This window comes from Nicotiana tomentosiformis, chromosome 5, assembly GCF_000390325.3.
Source record: "Nicotiana tomentosiformis chromosome 5, ASM39032v3, whole genome shotgun sequence".
Lineage (NCBI taxonomy): Eukaryota > Viridiplantae > Streptophyta > Magnoliopsida > Solanales > Solanaceae > Nicotiana > Nicotiana tomentosiformis.
In genome coordinates this window covers 80653531-80673033 of record NC_090816.1, presented here as the reverse complement: position 1 = coordinate 80673033, position 19503 = coordinate 80653531, and the positions used below count along the sequence as shown (strand labels likewise).

At 41.3% G+C, this 19503-nt stretch overlaps 2 protein-coding genes across 2 annotated transcripts; both read left to right on the top strand.

The window, feature by feature from the left end:
• The first annotated feature begins 280 nt into the window (after positions 1-280).
• LOC138892658 (uncharacterized) lies at positions 281-964 on the top strand. The gene has a single exon (XM_070176392.1). It carries the CDS (start codon positions 281-283, stop codon positions 962-964), a length of 684 nt encoding a protein of 227 aa, XP_070032493.1.
• A 13274-nt stretch (positions 965-14238) lies between these two features.
• LOC138892657 (uncharacterized) lies at positions 14239-15528 on the top strand. Its single transcript, XM_070176391.1, has one exon. It carries the CDS (start codon positions 14239-14241, stop codon positions 15526-15528), a length of 1290 nt encoding a protein of 429 aa, XP_070032492.1.
• The last annotated feature ends 3975 nt before the right edge of the window (positions 15529-19503 follow it).

Sequence of the window (19503 nt, the reverse complement as noted above, 5' to 3'; positions counted from 1 at the left end):
TCAATATGCCACACCTCCTCAAAATCCTAACCCTCTACCAGTGCCAACTCCTCCTCAACACCAACATCTTTCGACTCAGTATCTACAAACTACTACCTACCATACTCCTCAAAATACACCGCAACCTACGCCCGATCCGCAGAACTCAACCAATGATCACTACACCTAAATTCCCGATATCTACCAAAGTAACCCCATATACGTAGAAACCCTACCTCACCCCACTCAACAAACCCCATACACAATAGAATCCGTCGAGAAGGACCTGCTCATCAAGAATATGGTAGAGGAACTTAAGAAGCTCACAAGCCGAGTCCAGGGTGTCGAAGGGGGTAAAGGCATTGAGGGTTTGAACTATGAAGATCTGTGTATTCAGCCAGATGTAGAACTGTCCGAGGGTTACAAACCTCCCAAGTTTGAGATGTTTGATGGAACATGTGACCCAAAGGTGCATCTAAGGACATACTGTGACAAGCTTGAAGGAGTTGGAAATGATGAAAGGATTCGCATGAAACTGTTCATGAGAATCCTCACTGGAGATGCCCTATCGTGGTACATTAGCCAAAATCCAAAGAAGTGGGTTAGCTGGGTAAACATGGCATCGGATTTCATGGATTGGTTCAGGTTTAATACAGAGAATACGCCAGATATATTCTATATCCAGTATCTCAAAAAGAAGCCAACAAAGACTTTCTGCGAGTATGCTACTCGATGGAGATTGGAAGCTACGAAGGTAACGTCGGCATTGGAAGAAGAGCAGATGAACAAGTTCTTCGTCCGGGCCCAAGATCCACAATACTACGAAAGGTTAATGGTTATCGAGAATCACAAATTCTCCGACATTATCAAATTGGGGGAAAGGATTGAAGAAGGGATCAAGAGTGGAATAGTAACTAATTTTGAGGCATTACAGGCTACGAATAAAGCTTTGCAGTCAGGGGTATATCCAAGAAGAAAGAAGTAGGGGCCGTGATGGTAGCCCAAGGTCCAAAATCTCCTCTTACATACCAAACACCTCCATACACATATCGGCCTTCACCTCCCAGATATCCACAACCCGCCACTACCTACCATACTTATATCACCCAGCCAACATACTATCACTCCCTGCCAACCTGCCAAAACTACGAGAAACCTAGACCAAATTTCGACCGCAGACCGCCCAGACAATACACCCCTATTGTTGAACCTATCGATCAATTATATGAGAGACTGAAAGCTGCTGGATATGTTACCCCTATTCCTGCTGTTTCCATGGAAAACTCTTCTCAATGGGTCAATCCAAATAAAATATGTGCCTACCACTCCGGCATGAAAGGTCACACCATCGATGAATGTCGCACTTTGAAAGACAAGATACATACATTTATTGATACCAAGGTCATACAAGCAAAGAAGGCTACACCTAACATCCATAACAATCCCCTCCCAAATCACAGGGGCGAGGGTGTGAATGTGATAGAAACTGATAAAGAATGGGAACCGGAACGGTCAATTGGGCTTATTCGAGAAGGGGATGACCCAAAGAAACCTGCAATCACCCTTACTCCTATTGTGGTACAGATACAACCACCAGTCGAAGTTGAAGTAGCTGTACCAAACCCGTTCAAGGTGGAAGTAACAACAGCTGCACCTGCTCCGTTTGAAGTAGAAGTAACCATACCATTCACTGTGACAGTAGCACCCACACTGTCCTTCAAGTCCAATGTCATACCCTGGGACTATGTTGCAGAAGCCTGGAGGAAAGGAAAAATGGAAGAAACTGGTGCAACACAAGGTATGACCAGAACTGGTAGGGTTTACACGCCCGAGCATTTAGGGAGGAACAAGTAAAGAAGCCACTTCCAAGTAGCCCATCATTGAAATTGGCCCGGATGATCTTTGGAGAAAGGTACAAGCAAGGGAGTATTCTGTGGTTGATCATTTGAACAAAACCCCTGCTCAGATATCCATTCTATCACTACTACAGAATTCTGAGGCACATAAGAACGCGTTGATGAAAGTATTGAATGAGGCTTGTGTACCCAACAACATTACTAGTGGAGAGATGGCCAATATGGTAGGACAAGTGTTGGAAAGCCACAAGATCATTTTTCATGAAGACGAGCTACCACCAGAAGGACTAAGTCACAATAGGGCACTGGATATCACAGTGCAATTTGAGGATAAGTTCATTGCCAGAGTCCTGATAGATGGGGGTTCGAGTCTTAACATATGTCCACTAACTACTCTAAAAAGATTTGGTAAAAGCCTGCACGAGATACGAGTAGGAAGTATGAATATGAAAACATTTGATGGGTCTCAAAGGGCCACAATTGGGGAAACCAACCTCAGCCTACAGATGGGCCCAACCTAGTTTGATGTTGAGTTTCAAGTGTTGGACATATTTGCTACCTACAACCTATTGTTGGGACGACCTTGGATACATGCCGCTGGGGCCATAACTTCTACTCTACATCAGGTCGTGAAGTTTGAGTGGAACCATCAGGAAATGATCATCCATGGGGACAGAAGTAATCCCATTTACACCAGTCAAATTGTTCCGGTCATCGCGAATAGAAGGAAGTTGGGTGGAGAAACATACCATCGCATCGAGCGCGTCAACGCAATTGAAAAGGACAAATGGTGAAGCAATAAGATAGAAGGCATATTGGCATGGACAGGGTTTGAGCCTGGCAAAGGTCTCGGCAAGAATATCCAGGGGATCACCAAACCAATACAGCTAAAGCGCCACGACACAACTTTTAGGCTTGGGGTATGAATACACCTGGCACATGTATGAGAATTGGTCGCCACCATGGTGTGGCCCTTATTACCCTCTAGAGCAACCAGTACCACATTTGAGCCACTCATTTCACCAAGCTAACATGATGTGGGAGTCCGAAGAAGATAAAGTTCTAGCCGGTATAAGGAATCTGTTTTTGGATGATGGAGACATGGATTGCAGTGCGATAGTTTAGGAGGAAGAGGAGGAAGACCTCATTATTCAGATCTTGGAGAAGGGAGTTGTTCTCAAGAACTGGACTGCTGCACCATCAAGGGCCCATCGTGTTCCTGGGTAGCCTGGTCATTAACATCATTTATTTTTAAAAGTAATTTTTATGAGCATTTAAGACGGTTTTAGCATTTTGTTTTAAAATAATTGCTTGGGTCATCGAGCCGCGCCTGTTTGACTCTTTCAAGATTTATCTAAATGCATTGATGTTTATAGTTTTTATTATTATTCTTTACGTTTTTTTCTACAGCATTATTATTACCTACTCCGATGAACATACGACTGTGACATGTAATGAGACAACGCAACATAAGGATAATGACTCAGAGGATCTGGAAGAGGATATAATACCCAAGAAAATTGTGAGAGAAGTGGAAAACTTTGAAAACAAGCCTAAGTCCAATTTGGATGAGACTGAAACAGTTAATCTAGGAGACTCCGAAACAGTCAAGGAAACACGTGTAAGCAATCACCTGTCACCATCAGAGAAAGAAGAATACACTCATTTCCTGAAGAAATATGAGGATATATTTGCATGGTCCTATGATTATATGACATGTTTGAGCACGTCCATAGTGGCTCATAAACTACCTACCAACCCAATGTGTCTGCCACTAAAGCAGAAGCTCAGAAAGTTCAAGCCAGATATGAGTTTAAAAATCAAAGAAGAAGTCACCAAACAAATCAAAGCTAAGGTTCTCAGAGTGGTTGAATATCCAACTTGGTTGGCTAACATCGTGCCAGTTCCGAAGAAGGATAGGAAAGTCATAGTATGCGTTGATTATCGGGACCTAAACAGATCAAGTCCTAAAGATGATTTCTCATTACCCAACATACATATACTGATCGACAATTGCATCAAGCATGAACTCCAATCCTTTGCGGATTGCTTCGCGGGATATCATCAGATCTGGGTGGATGAATAGGATGTTGAAAAGACAACTTTTATCACACCATGGGGGTGTACTGCTATAAAATGATGCCGTTCGGTCAGAAGAATATTGGGGCCACTTATATGAGGTCCATGACAACTATTTTCCACGACATGATACACAAGGAGATAGAGGTATATGTGGATGACGTCATCATCAAATACAAGAAGAGTACAGATCACATAGCAGACTTAAGAATTTTTTTTGATCGGCTTCAGAGGTACAATTTGAAATTAAATCTCGCAAAATATGCCTTCGGGGTCCCCGCAGGAAAGTTATTAGTGTTCATCGTCAGCCGCCGAGGAATTGATCTAGACCCATCAAAGGTCAAGACTATTCAGGATTTGCCACCTCCAAAGAACAAGAAATACATGATGAGCTTCTTGGGACGTCTTAATTACATCAACCGCTTCATAGCACAATAAACCGTGATCTGTGAGCCGATTTTCAAAATGTTGAAGAAGGATGCCGCCACTAGTTGGATAGAAGATTGCCAAAAAGCTTTTGACAAAATCAAGGAATACTTGTCCACACCACCTGTCCTAGTCCCTCTAAAACCTGGTAGACCACTGCTACTTTACCTTTACGTACTAGATGGGGCTTTCATTTGTGTCTTGGTACAACACGATGAGACAGGGAGAAAAGAGTAGGCCATATATTATCTGAGAAAGAAGTTCACACCCTACGAAGCACGGTACTCATGCTAGAACGCACTTGCTGTGCTCTGACATGGATAGCCCAAAAACTGAGGCACTACTTCTGTGCTTATACCACATATCTCATATCGAGGATGGATCCTCTGAAGTACATCTTTCAGAAGCCTATGCCTACAGGAAAGATGGCCAAATGGCAAATATTGTTGAGCAAATTTGACATCATCTATACAACTCAGAAGGAAGTTAAAGGACAGGCATTAGCAGATCATCTTGCGGAAAATCCTGTAAGAGGAGAATACGAACCACTGAAAACGTATTTTCCTGATGAAGAAGTGTCGTTCGTAGGAGAAGATATCACTGAAGCCTACGACGGGTGAAGAACATTTTTCGATGGAGCCACAAACTTCAAAGGAGTCGGTATTGGAGCCATTTTGGTATCAGAAATAGGTCAACATTATCCGGTATCCGTGAAACTCAGATTTTCATGTACCAATAATATGGCAGAATATGAGGCTTGCATATTGGGGCTCAATTTGGCCGTTGACATGAATATCCAGGAATTACTGGTAATTGGGGATTTAGATCTGCTGGTACATCAGGTGCAGGGAGAATGGGCTACAAAGAATACCAAGATATTACCATATCTATATCATGTGCAAGAGATGATGAAGAGGTTCACGAAGATAGAGTTTAGACATGTCCCGAGAATCCAGAATGAGTTCGCAGACGCATTGGCCACATTGTTCTCCATGATACAACACCCGGACAAGAACTTCATCAATCCCATTCCGGTAAGAATCCATAATCAGCCGGCTTACTATGCTCATGGTGAAGAAGAAACAGATGGGAATCCATGGTTCCATGATATCATGGAATATTTAACAAAAGGAGAATATCTAGAGCACGTAAGCCACACCCAGAAACGCACACTTCAGAGGTTGTCTAACCATTTCTTCCAGAGTGGAGAAATTCTATATAGAAGAACTCCAGATCTAGGGCTATTACGGTGTGTTGACACCAAAGAAGCCTCCAAACTACTTGAAGAGATACATGCCAGAACCTGCGACCCACATATAAATGGTTTCATCCTAGCCAAGAAGATACTCAGAGCCGGATACTTTTGGATGACTATGGAAACAGACTGCATCCGGTATGTCCAGAAATGTCATCAGTGCCAGATACACACATATATGATATGGGTACCTCCAAATGAACTTAATGCAACCAGTGCACCTTAGCCTTTTGCTACCTGGGGAATGGATGACATTGGACCAATCAAGCCCACCGCTTCAAACGGGCACAGGTTCATTCTAGTGTTCATCGACTATTTCACAAAGTGGGTTGAAGCTGCATCTTACAAAGCTGTAACCAAGAAAGTTGTCGTAAATTTTGTCAGGGACTGTATTGTTTGTCGATTCGGGGTTCCATAATCCATCATCACTGACAATTCCGCCAATCTCAATAGTGATCTAATGAAAGCCATGTGTGAAACCTTCAAGATCAAGCATAAAAACTCCACAGCATACTGACCCCAAATGAATGGAGTTGTGGAAGCCGCCAACAAGAAAATTAAGAAGATACTAAGGAAGATGATAGAGAATCACAAGCAGTGGCACGAGAAGTTACCATTTGCCTTATTGGGATACCGTACCGCAGTCCACACGTCAACCGGGGCAACTCCTTACCTATTGGTCTACGGTTCGGAAGCCTTCATCCCCGCCGAGGTAGAAATTCCTTCCTTGAGAATTATACAAGAAGCTGAGCTCAGTGATGCAGAATGGATAAGAAGCCGCTACGAGCAGTTAACTCTCATTGATGGGAAAAGAATGAATACGGTGTGTCATGGTCAGCTTTATCAGAACAGAATGTCCAGTGCTTTCAACAAAAGGGTCAAACCTAGACAGTTCACACCAGGGCAACTGGTGCTGAAACGAATCTTTCCACATCAGGATGAAACCAAAGGAAAATTCTCACCCAACTGGCAAGGGCCTTATATGTTTCACAAGGTACTAACTGGAGGAGCACTCATCCTCGCAGAAATGGATGGAGAAATTTGACCAAAGCCTATCAACTCAGATGCAGTCAAAAAATATCATGTTTAAAGCTGTTTACATTTATGCAATTGATGTAACTGAACTACGCTTGACCTGATTCCCATTTAAGAGGGGATACGTAGGCAGCCCTGTGGGTTCAGTCACAATACAATAAAATTTCTATTTTCCCCATAATTAGAAACTGGGGAAGAAAGGAGGACCCTCAAAATTCTGAAGCAAGTTCAGCCAACGACACTGTATGCGGAACAACCAGAGATACGTCTAGGTAATTGGGGCAGAATTTTGAGGAGGACCCTCAAAATTCTATGGCAAGAAGGTTGCAATGTCTCTAACAATGTCGCAGTTATTGGTTCATCTAATTAATTTTTAAATTGTACATTACTGTGTTTTGAATAACTATGCATGCATATTTTTTGAAAACTTTATTTTTAGCCAGATGCTACCCATGGTAACTCGAATAGGATTCCAACGTGGAGCGGAGCAGACAAAGGCACGAACCAACCTCCCCCGCAAAACTCACAATTTTTCTTTGAATGCAGGAACAAGAGATAGTCGCCAGTACGTGCGCACCTTAGAATCACTGTCTTCACAACAATAAGGCTACTGAACTCATCCATAGCTAAGAAATACTCTGCTATCACTCATTATTTATTCGCTGCATGAGACTAGGCACTGTCTCCATCCTGCATGAGGTTAATCCCTGCCTTCTCAACTGCATAAGGCTAAGCATTGCCTTCCATTTGCATGAGACTAAGCACTGTCTCCATCCTGCATGAGGCTAAGCCATGCCTCCTCAACTGCATAAGGCTAAGCATTGCCTTCCATTTGCATGAGACTAAGCATTGTCTCCATCCTGCATGAGGCTAAGCCATGCCTCCTCAACTGCATAAGGCTAAGAATTGCCTTCCATTTGCATGAGACTAAGCATTATCTCAAATCTTACATGAGGCTAAGTCGTGCCTCCTCAACTGCATAAGGCTAAGCATTGCCTTCCCCTTGCATGAGACCAAGCACTGTCTCCATCTTGCATGAGGCTAAGCCATGCCTCCTCAACTGCACATGGCTAACCATTGCCTTCTCATTGCGTGAGACTAAGCATTGTCTCTCCATGCATAACCACAAATGTTGCTCTGCTCCAAACCTTGCATTATTCTCTTCTCTCGGGACTAAGCTCTGCTCCCGACTCTAAGCTCTGTTTTGTTTCATCTCAAGCACCATATCTCTGCATCTCATGGGCTGATACATAGACAATTTGTCCGAAGGCATCATCCTCATAGCCGGGAGACACCATGCCATGGCCTGAGGATATCTTAATCTTGCACATAATTATTCAAAGGCATCATGGTTCAGAGGCACCATCTTTATAGCCCGAGAACATCATTTCATAGCCTGCGAATCCTTTACCGCACAATTCATGGTCTAAGGACGTCATCCTCACCGTCCAAGGACGATCTCCATGGTCCAAAGGGAATTTCCATCATGTTTAAATTTATGTGATAATCTGTATGCATGCATTGTATTCTGAATGGGAGTAATCTTCGCTCTAGTTTCCATTCAACATTCATATCCTTCAATTATTTCAAATGCAACCGACCACCGTCCGTTACTTATCCTCACCTGATGCCCACTCAAATATCCGTAACCATTCTCAACCTGTCATATCCAGAATATTCAGTCCGTTCTTACAACAATTCCATCGGTTTATTCCACCGTCGGATCCAAAACTACACATGGCCTGATTCCTGTATAACCATGGATATGTAGGAAGCTCAGAGACCACGGTACAGACTATATTTTTCAAAACACCCCATTCAGTTAAAATTAGTCATCATTTCTTTACCCGACAACTCTTTCATCCTTCTCGGGTAAAGAAGGACAACTGTTGATACCCAATTTTTCCCTCATATTTTTTAAATATATATATACTTTCAAAATAGTGCATATGCATCATCATTTGATTTACAAGCATAAACAAGTATTTTCATAATTGTTCATAATTTTTAAAGGCATTAAATCAATTTATTTTCACATTTTTATTATATAAATACCCATTAATTACCTTACAAATAATATTTATGATGATTTTATCATCTAAACTCATAATTTACACCCATATTAGATTTTAAATATTTTAGTACATTTGGTATAATTACATTTGCTTTTTAAAGGCTAAGATTGCATATTTTTGCAATAATAGCCTACATGTACTTATAATTACTTTATTCATGCAAAAATAACCTTTTATATTTTTATAATGTTTAATATTTGTTTTCAATCATTTTTATGCACAAATAATATTTTTATTATTTATCTATTATTTTTACAAATTATTTTATTGGTTAAATTTGGGTATTTAAAATCTGGCCCCATTGTTAAAATTAATTTTGGACCTAAGACTACCCAATACTACCCAAACCAGTCCAAGCCGAATACTCTAACTCAATTACCCTTACCCATTCATTAAAACCCGACCCTAGTCCGTTTAAATCTATACCGTTGATCAAAGATGATCAACGACCCACAAATAACCACCCTCTTTCCTTATATCTCCCTTCTATCTACACTAACCCTCATTTCCCTAAACCCGCCGCCCTTATTTCCCCTCTACTGATGAACCCTAATTCCGTCGCCTCACCCAAATTCCCCCAAATCCCGTTCCTAATGGGATTCTTTCCCTATTCCCTTGCCATTTCAGTGTTTTTCCCTTATTTGGTGCTATGTTACGCAGTGACTTAGGTACTTGCCTAAACATGGCAAGTATCCCTCTTCGATTCTTTCCAAATCTATGTTTGTCTCTTGAATCTGGACAACCTTGAGTCCAATCACGTTTTTTTGTAACGATTCTCTCATATCTCGTTGATTCGCACTAAACCCTAAAGGTTAGGGTTCCAAATTTTTCTTTGAATCAAACCTAAACTGGTTTAAACTCTGATTTCTAGCATTTTTTTGTCTATATTCATTCTATTACTTGTGAATCTTCTTATTTTTGTTAATTCCCTTCACTTACCAAATTTAGGGTTTCAGACCCTTTTACTTGAACCAAATCTGGTTCGATTCTAGGTTTCCTTTTGAATAATTTCTTACCTATGGTTATTTTTATGTTAATATGTGATTCTTGCCTTTATTTTCTGCCAATTTTGTGGTTTACCTAACTTAGGGTTTCATACTCTTTTACTTGAACTAAATCTGGTTTGATTCAGTATTTCTTTTTATTTTTATTTTTTATAATAATCTCTTTTCTGTTCATTATATGCCTATGTGATTCTTTACCTTATTCCCTACTGATTTTGTGTATTTTCACCTAAAATTTGGGTTTTCAATCCCATTGATTTGAGCACTTTTCTTTTAATATTTTAATTGGCTATTTCTATGCTCTAGTCTCATCACTATTTAAACCCCTCTCTACTCCCCTTTGAAAAAAAAGAGGGAGAAGATTCAGAGTTCAAAAAACCTTTTCACTACTATATACCAAAAGTTGTGTACTCTTGTTCTCTCTTGAGCAATAATATTCTGTGTTTTGATTTTTTGCCGGCTGAAAGCCAAGGCCATAAATCGTTTTGCTTTCGTTTGGTGCTATTTGCTATACTGTTGGATTCCTTTTCCCTGTTCATCTTAACTGGTGAGTTATTGAATCTTCTGCCCCTTTCATTATGATTATTTGCTCAATGTGTAACTGCCATTAGGCCATGTTACCCTAAATGCTATTACTTGTAGTTAAGACATGTCGAACTTAGTTTGAATTGATTAATGAAATCTGCCTAATTATGTGTTAGTGAGGACTATCTTTTAGAGTTAAACATGCTTTCATGCCTCTTTAGCCATGTATAAATGTGTGCCTTAACAGATTTATAATGTTTGTTTGTTGAACTTGTTATGGCCTGTTTAGTTCTGTTCTCACTATGTTATGATACCTCTACTAGATTGTCTTAATCAATTCCTACTGCTAATCAATGTGTTTTCTTTCTATGACTTAACCTGATCTGAAGTCTCTGTTATTACTATGAACATGTTTATGAACTGGCCTTATTAGCATGTGACTTTGTTAATTTTTTAAAACTTGATTAATTATGCTTAGGTTCAAATATGGTTGCTATTTGTTTGTACATGCTCTATATGTGATTCTGTCCTTAAGTGTATCCCCTAATCCCATCCTACTCTCCTGAATCCTCATTCTTTGCTAGCTGAAAGCCAAAGCTATTTAGGTTCTATCCTCTGGCCTCCCTAGTGTGAGCACTGCTCAGGGTTCATGTGAGACCCTTGTGAATTCTGACACACTAGGATTTGGTCCCTAGTCTTCCTTGAACTATTTCTGATCATTTTCTCTAGTGTGAGCACTGCCCTGGGTTCCTGAAGCCCCTGGAAACTCTGACACACTAGAGATTTGGGTTTTGTATGCTTATCCTTGAAATATGGGTGGATTATTCACTACTGGTTATTGTGTATCTATGAACATGGGCTTTTGGAACAACTGTGAGTTGAAGGCCTGGCCTGTCCAGGTGTATTTGGGCCTGCTGTAGGCTCTCTATAGTTTTACTTACCTTGTAATTCATTCATTAAATTCTGGTCTGTAATAATTATTTGTAATAACAATTCTGGGGTATTAGTAAAAATGGGCTTATTTTATACTTGCTAAAAAGTGGGGATGTTGGATGTTATATGTTAGAAATCCTGCCTATAGGGTTAATGTTGTGATATTGGATGTTATATGTTAGAAATTATGCTTCTAAATGTCTTATTGTATTCAGTCATTATGTGTTAGCAACCATGTCCATAGGCTCAATGTTTGGCTCAATTATGTTCCGTTACAAACCATGCATATAGAAATGGTATGGTCCGATGTGTGTGTGAATTCCTGCTTGCATACTGTTTCGTTCAGATTATAGAAATCATGTCTATATGATTTAAAAACTGTTCAGATTGTAGAAATCATGTCTATAGGATTTAAAACTGTTTAGATTATAGAAATCATCCCTATAGGATTCAAACTGGATCAAGTTATAGAATGCACGCCTGAATTTGTTCAATTGTTATTTATGCATGTTTACTGTGCTGCTATCCTTACTAGAAAACATGCCTGTAGGATTAAAATGAATAACTTTAGGTCTGTTTCTGTGACTGGCTACTATTTACTATTGCACAAAACACCTAGATACCATGCTGGTAGGCTTAATCGTATCATGCTAAAATCAATAGGCAAACTTTGTAGATCCTAATAATCGCATTAAAAATTGACTTTGTATACGACTGTCTGCGCGTTTGTCAATACCACAAAGATATCCTGCCTATAGGATTTTGTAATTAATAAAACTTGCTAATAAATTTACGTGCATTTGCTGTTTAAATGCGGAGGCTAATTTGAGCCCATACTTGTTCCTATTTGAACGTCCTAACTGTTTTGTATGTCGCCTAGTTTTCTCTTTTTGAGCAACCTAAGTTAAAGTCTAGAACTACCCTGAAATAGAGGTCCAAATGCCTCCTGGACCATATGCATGGGATGGGTAGTGCACGCATTGGGTACGACTTAAAATCAAATAGAACGCCTTAGGTAAACAACTTAAAGATAGTAATTGGGTAGCAGGAGATGATAGTCTGTGTCCGCTGAATAATATGAGTAACACCCCGTCTTGAGGGATTTACGAAGTATTATTTATGTTGCACGGGGTGATCCTTTAGGCTAAAAAACTTAGGATTCTCCATTTTTGTTTTAAAATAAATCGTTTATTTCATTTGTCCATTGTTTCTTTTCTCTTAGACTAATTCACATGATTTGAGTTCGGTCGGGTCCCACCGTTGAGGACCTCGAGGAGTGCCTAGCACCTTCTCCTCGAGGTAATTTGAGCCCTTACCCGATCTTTGGTGACGCAAACTAGTAAACCCGAGTCATTTGCAATAGGTTCCCTAACGCACCTTAATCCATTAGGTGGCGACTCTCTCTTTTAATAACCCTTTTTTTAAAACAGTTGTCAATGTCGAAACCCGATTTCGCGAGAAAAAGGGGCGCGACAGTAAATATCCTTTTAATACTCCTTACTAACTTGTTTACCTTTTGTTTTTCTTCTTTTCTTTGTTTATTCCCATCCCCTAAGGTTGGTTCGTGCATACTGGCATCATCAGCATATCATACCAGATCAAGAGGTCTTCCACCTACTCTTTCTCCAAGTGATCCCAAGAACAACGGAAAATCTAATATGGACGATATGAGTGGTATCAGGAAAGACAACGCTACGCATGCCGAGAATGTCGAAACTTCGGATGATCAGAGTAATCCGGCACAGAATGACTTAGTTTTACGGTTAGAACAGAAGATATTGGAGTTACAAGGGGAACTTGAGCAGGTACATAACTTGGAAAACCTTTCCCATACCCTGAATGTTCCCAACATCAACCAACAAAACGCCCAAAATCCAAATCCTCCTCAAAACACCCAAAACCAGCACCCGCAAAATCCTCCCGCACCTCACCAATATGCCACACCTCCCAAAAATCCTAATCCCCCACCACTACCAACTCCTCCATAGCATTATCATCATCCGACCCAGTACCCAGAAACTACCACCTACCAGACCCCTCAAAATGCAGCACAACCTACTCTTGACCCGTAAAACTCAACCAATGACCACCATTACGCCCATATTCCCGGAGTCTACCAAAGCAATCCCATATATGTGGAAACCTTACCCCACACCCCACAACAGACCCTATACATACCCAAATCCGCCGAGAAGGACCTGCTCATCAAGAACATGGCAGAGGAACTCAAGAAACTTACCGGCAGGGTTCAAAGTGTCGAAGGGGGCAAAGGCATTGCGGGTTTTAATTATGAAGGTTTGTGTATTCAGCCAGATGTAGAACTGCCAGAGGGTTACAAACCTCCTAAGTTTGAAATGTTCGACGAAACTAGTGATCCAAAGGTGCACTTGAGAACATATTGTGACAATCTTGTAGGAGTTGGCAGGGATGAAAGAATCTGCATGAAGCTGTTCATAAGAAGCCTCACTGGAGACTCCCTGTCTTTGTACATCAGTCAGAAACCAAAGAAATGGGTTAATTGGGTAAGCATGGCATCAGATTTCATGGATTGGTTCAGGTTTAACACAGAAAACGCACAAGATGTTTTCTACATTCAAAATCTCAAGAAGAAGCCAACGGAAACTTTTCGCGAGTATGCTACTCGGTGGAGTTCTGAAGCTGCAAAAGTAAGGCTAGCGCTGGAAGAAGAGCAAATGAACAAGTTCTTTGTCCGAGCTCAGGATATGCAGTATTATGAGAGGTTGATGGTTATTGAAAACCATAAGTTTTCCGACATCATCAAATTGGGAGAAAGAATAAAAGAGGGAATTAAAAGTGGAATGGTAACCAATTTCGAGGCACTTCAGGCTACGAACAAAGGCTTGCAATCGAGCGGTATATCTAAAAAAAAGGAAGTATGGGCAATGATGGTAGCCCAAGGTCCGAAGTCTCCTCTCACATACTAAACACCTTCACCCATATATCAGCTTTCACCTCCTAGATATCAACAACCCGCTACCACCTACCACACTTACAACACTCAGCCAGCATATTACCACTCACCACCATCCTGCCAAAACTACAAAAAACCCATGCCAAATTTCGTCCGTAGGCCGCCAAGACAATACACTCTTATTGCCGAACCTATTGACCAGTTGTATGAGAGATTGAAAGCTACCGGTTATGTCACTCCTATTCCCGTTGTCGCCATGGAAAATTCTTCTCAATGGGTCAATCCGAACAAGACATGTGCCTACCATTCGGGTATAAATGGTCACACTATTGATGAATGTCGTACTCTGAAGGATAAGATCCAGACGCTGATTGATACCAAAGTTATACAGGCAAAAGAGACTGCACCTAATGTTCACAACAATCCCCTCCCGGATCACATGGGTGAAGGGGTAAATATGATAGAAACTAATGAAGAATGGGATCCGGAAGGGTCAATTGGGCTCATTCGAGAAGAGGATGATCCCAAAATGCCTCCAGTTACTCTCACACCTATTGTGGTACATATACAGTCACCGATTGAAGTTGAGGTAGCCACACCGACTCCGTTCGAGGTTGAAGTAACAACGCCCTCAGCCACGCCAACTCCGTTCGAAGTAGAAGTGACCGCACCATTCAACGTAACGGTAGCACCCACACCATATTTTAATTCCAATGTTGTGCCCTGGGACTATACTGCAAAAGCAAGGAGGAAAGGAAAAGGGAAAATGGAAGAAACTGGTGCAGCTCAAGGTATAAACAAAACTGGTAGGGTTTACACGCCCGAGCATTTGGGGGGAACAAGTAAAGAAGCCGCTTCCAGGCAGCCTGTCATTGAAACCGACCCGGATGATCTTTGGAGAAAGGTGCAAGCAAGGGAGTATTTTGTGGTCGATCATTTGAACAAAACCCCTGCTCAGATATCCATTCTATCACTACTGCAGAATTCTGAGGCACATAGGAACGCGTTGATAAAAGTGTTGAATGAGGCTTATGTACCCAATAACATTACCAGTGGAGAGATGGCCAACATGGTAGGACAAGTATTGGAAACCCATAATATCACTTTCCACGAAGATGAATTGCCACCAGAAGGGTTGAGCCATAACAGGGCGTTGCGTATCACAGTACAATGCGAAGACAAATTCATTGCCAGGGTCTTAATAGATGGGGGTTCAAGTCTCAACATCTGCCCGTTGACTACTTTGAAGAGGTTAGGTAAAGGTTTGCATGAGATACGAGCAGGAACTATGAACGTAAAAGCGTTCGATGGGTATCAAAGGGCCACAATCGGAGAAACCAACCTCTGCTTAGAAATGGGTCCGACTTGGTTTGATGTTGAATTCCAAGTGCTTGACATATCCGCCTCATACAATATGCTATTGGGATGACTTTGGATACACGCCGCTGGGGCTGTAGCGTCTACTCTACATCAGGCTGTGAAGTTCGAATGGAATCATCAGGAGGTGATCATTCATGGAGACGAGAGTAACCCTATTTACACCTACCAGACTATCCCGGTTGTTGAGAATAATAGGAAGTTCGGGGGAGAGACTTACCATCGCATTGAGCGTGTTAATGCGATCGAGAAGGACAAATGGTGGAGTAGCAAATTAGAAAGTATATTGGCATGGACATGGTATGAACCCGATAAGGGTCTTGGAAAGAATCTCCAAGGGATCACCAAATTAATATAGTTAAAACGTCACGACACAACCTTTGGACTGGGATATCAATACACTTGGCATGAGTATCAAAATTAGTCGCCACCATGGCACGGTCCCTATCACCCTCTTGAGCAACCGATACCACATTTGAGCCAGTCCTTCCATCAGGCGGATATGATGTGTGGATCTGAAGAAGATGAAGTGCTAGCTGGTTTGAGGAATCTATTCTTAGAAGATGAAGACATGTACTGCAGTATAATAGTTGAGGAGGAGGAAGGCCTCGTAATCCAGACAGTAGAGAAGGGAGTTGTTCTCAGGAACTGGACTGCCACACCATCAAGGGCCCGTCGAGTTCCTGGGTAGCCTAGCAATTAACATCATTTATTTTAAAAGAAATTTTTATGAGCATTTAAGACATTTTCAGTATTTTATTTTAAGCATGTTTTTTTTTGAAATAATTTCTCGGGTCATCGAGCCGTACCTGTTTGACATTTTCAAGATTTGTCTAATGCATTGTTATTTTAGTATTTATTATTATTCTTTATGTTTTTTCTCTACAACATTATTATTACCTATCCCGATGAACTTACGACTGTGACATGTAATGAGACAACGCAACATAAGGATAGTGACTTGAAAGAAATAGAAGAAGATGATATATTACCTGAGGAAATTGTTAGAGAAGTTGAAGATTTTGAGAACAAGACTAAGTCCAACCTTGAAGAAACTGAGATAGTCAACTTGGGAGATTCCGAAACAGTCGAAGAAACTCGCATAAGCATTCACCTGTCACCATCAGATAAAGAAGAATACATCCGTTTCCTAAAAGAATATGAAGACATTTTCGCATGGTCTTATGATGATATGATTGGTTTGAACATGTCCATAGTGGCTCATAAACTACCCACCAACCCAATGTGTCCGCCAGTAAAGCAAAAGCTTAGAAAGTTCAAGCCAGATATGAGTCTAAAAATCAAAGAAGAAGTCACCAAGCAAATCAAAGCTAAGGTTCTCAGAGTGGTTGAATATCCAACTTAGTTGGCTAACATCGTGCCAGTTCCAAAGAAGGATGGGAAAGTCAGAGTATGCGTCGATTATCGGGACCTAAACAGAGCAAGTCCCAAAGATGATTTCCCGTTACCCAACATACACATACTGGTCGACAACTGCGCCAAGCATGAACTCCAATCCTTTGTGGATTGCTTCGCGGGATATCATCAGATCTGGATGGATGAAGAGGATGCCGAAAAGACAACTTTTATTACATCGTGGGGGGTGTACTGCTATAAAATGATGCCGTTTGGTCTGAAGAATGCTGGGGCCACTTATATGAGGGCCATGGAAACTATTTTCCACGACATGATACACAAAGAGATAGAGGTATATGTGGATGAAGCCATCATCAAATCCAAGAAGAGTATAGATCACATAGCAGACTTGAGAAAATACTTTGATCTGCTTCGGAGGTACAGTTCGAAATTGAATCCCGCAAAATGTGCCTTCGGGGTCCCCACAGGAAAGTTGTTAGGATTCATCATCAGCCGCCGAGGAATTGAGCTAGACCTATCAAAGGTCAAGGCTATCCAGGATTTGCCACCTCCAAAGAACAAGAAAGACGTGATGAGCTTCTTGGGACGCCTTAATTACATCAGCCACTTCATAGCACAATCAACCGTGATCTGTGAGCCGATTTTCAAATTGTTAAAGAAGGATGCTGCAATCAATTGGACTGAAGATTGCCAGAAAGCATTTGACAGAATCAAATAATATTTATCCACACCGCCAGTCTAGGTCCCGCCAAAACCTGGTAGACCACTGCTACTCTATCTCTCTGTATTAGATGGGGCTTTCAGTTGTGTCTTGGGACAACACGATGAGACGGGAAAGAAAGAACATGCCATATACTATCTGAGTAAAACGTTCACACCCTACGAAGCACAACATTCTTTGCTGGAACGCACCTGCTGTGCTTTGACCTGGATAGCCCAAAAATTGAGGCACTACTTCTGTGCCTATACCATATATCTCATATCAAGGATGGATCCTCTGAAGTATATCTTCCAAAAACCCATGCCTACAGGGAAGCTGGCAAAATGGCAGATATTTTTGACTGAATTCGACATCGTCTATGTGACTCAGAAGGCGGTTAAGGGACAAGCATTAGCGGATCATCTTGCGGAAAATCCTGTAGGAGGAGAATACGAACCACTAAAAATGTATTTTCCTGATGAAGAAGTATCATTCGTAGGAGAAGATATCGCCGAAGCCTACGACGGATGGAGAATGTTTTTCGATGGAGCCGCAAACTTCAAAGGAGTAGGCATTGGAGCCGTTTTGGTGTCAGAAATAGGTCAACATTATCCGGTATCCACGAAACTCAGATTTTTGTGCACCAATAATATGGCAGAATATGAGGCTTGCATATTGGAGCTCAATTTGGCCGTTGACATGACTATCCAGGAATTACTGGTAATTGGTGATTCAGATCTTCTGGTATATCAGGTACAGGGAGAATGGCCTACAAAGAATACCAAGATATTGCCATATCTATATCATGTGCAAGAGATGATGAAGAGGTTCACGAAGATAGAGTTTAGACATGTCCCGAGAATCCAGAATAAGTTCGCAGACGCATTGGCCACTTTGTCCTCCATGATACAACTTCCGGACAAGAATTTCAACGACCCCATTCCGGTAAGGAATCATAATCATCGAGCATACTGTGCTCACGTTGAAGAAGAAGCATACGAGAATCCATGGTTCCATGATATCAAGGAGTACTTGGCAAAAGAAGAATACCTGGAGCATACAAATCATACTAAAAAATGCACGCTCCAAAGATTGTCCAACCATTTCTTCCAAAGTGGAGGAATTCTGTACAGAAGGACTCCAGACTTAGGGTTATTACGATATGTTGATGCCAAGGAAGCTTCCAAACTGCTCGAAGAGATACACTATGGAACGTGCAGACCATACATGAATGGTTTCATTTTAGCCAAAATGATACTGAGGGAAGGTTATTTTTGGATGACTATGGAAACAGACTACAGCGGATATGTACAAAAATGTCATCAGTGCCAAATACACACAGATATAATACGGGTACTGCCAAATGAACTCAGTGCAATGAGTGCACCTTGGCCTTTTGCCGCTTGGGGAATGGACGTCATTGGACCAATCGAGCCTACCGCTTCAAACGGGCACAAGTTCATTTTAGTGACCATAGACTACTTCACAAAATGGGTTGAAGCTGCATCCTACAAAGTTGTAACCAAGAAAGTCATCGCAGATTTTGTCAGAGATCGTATTGTTTGCCGATTCGGGGTTCCAGAGTCCATCATCACTGACAAAGCCGCCAATATCAACAGTGACCTAATGAAAGCTATGTGCGAAACCTTCAAAATCAAGCACAAGAATTTCACAGCATACATGCATCAAATGAATAGAGCCGTGGAGGCCACAAACAAGAATATCAAGAAAATACTGATGATGATAGTAGACAACCACAAGCAATGGCACGAGAAGTTACCATTTGCCTTATTGGGGTACCGTACCACAGTCCGCACATCAACCGGGGCAACTCCCTATTTGCTGGTCTACAGTACCAAAGTTGTCATTCCTGCCGAGGTTGAAATTCCTTCTTTAAGAATTATACAAGAAGCTGAACTCAGTAATGCAGAATGGATAAGAAGACGCTAT

Coding starts and splice junctions, on each gene's coding strand:
- LOC138892658 (XM_070176392.1), top strand. CDS start 281: ATGGTAGAGGAACTTAAGAAGCTCACAAGCCGAGTCCAGGGTGTCGAA.
- LOC138892657 (XM_070176391.1), top strand. CDS start 14,239: ATGCCAAATTTCGTCCGTAGGCCGCCAAGACAATACACTCTTATTGCC.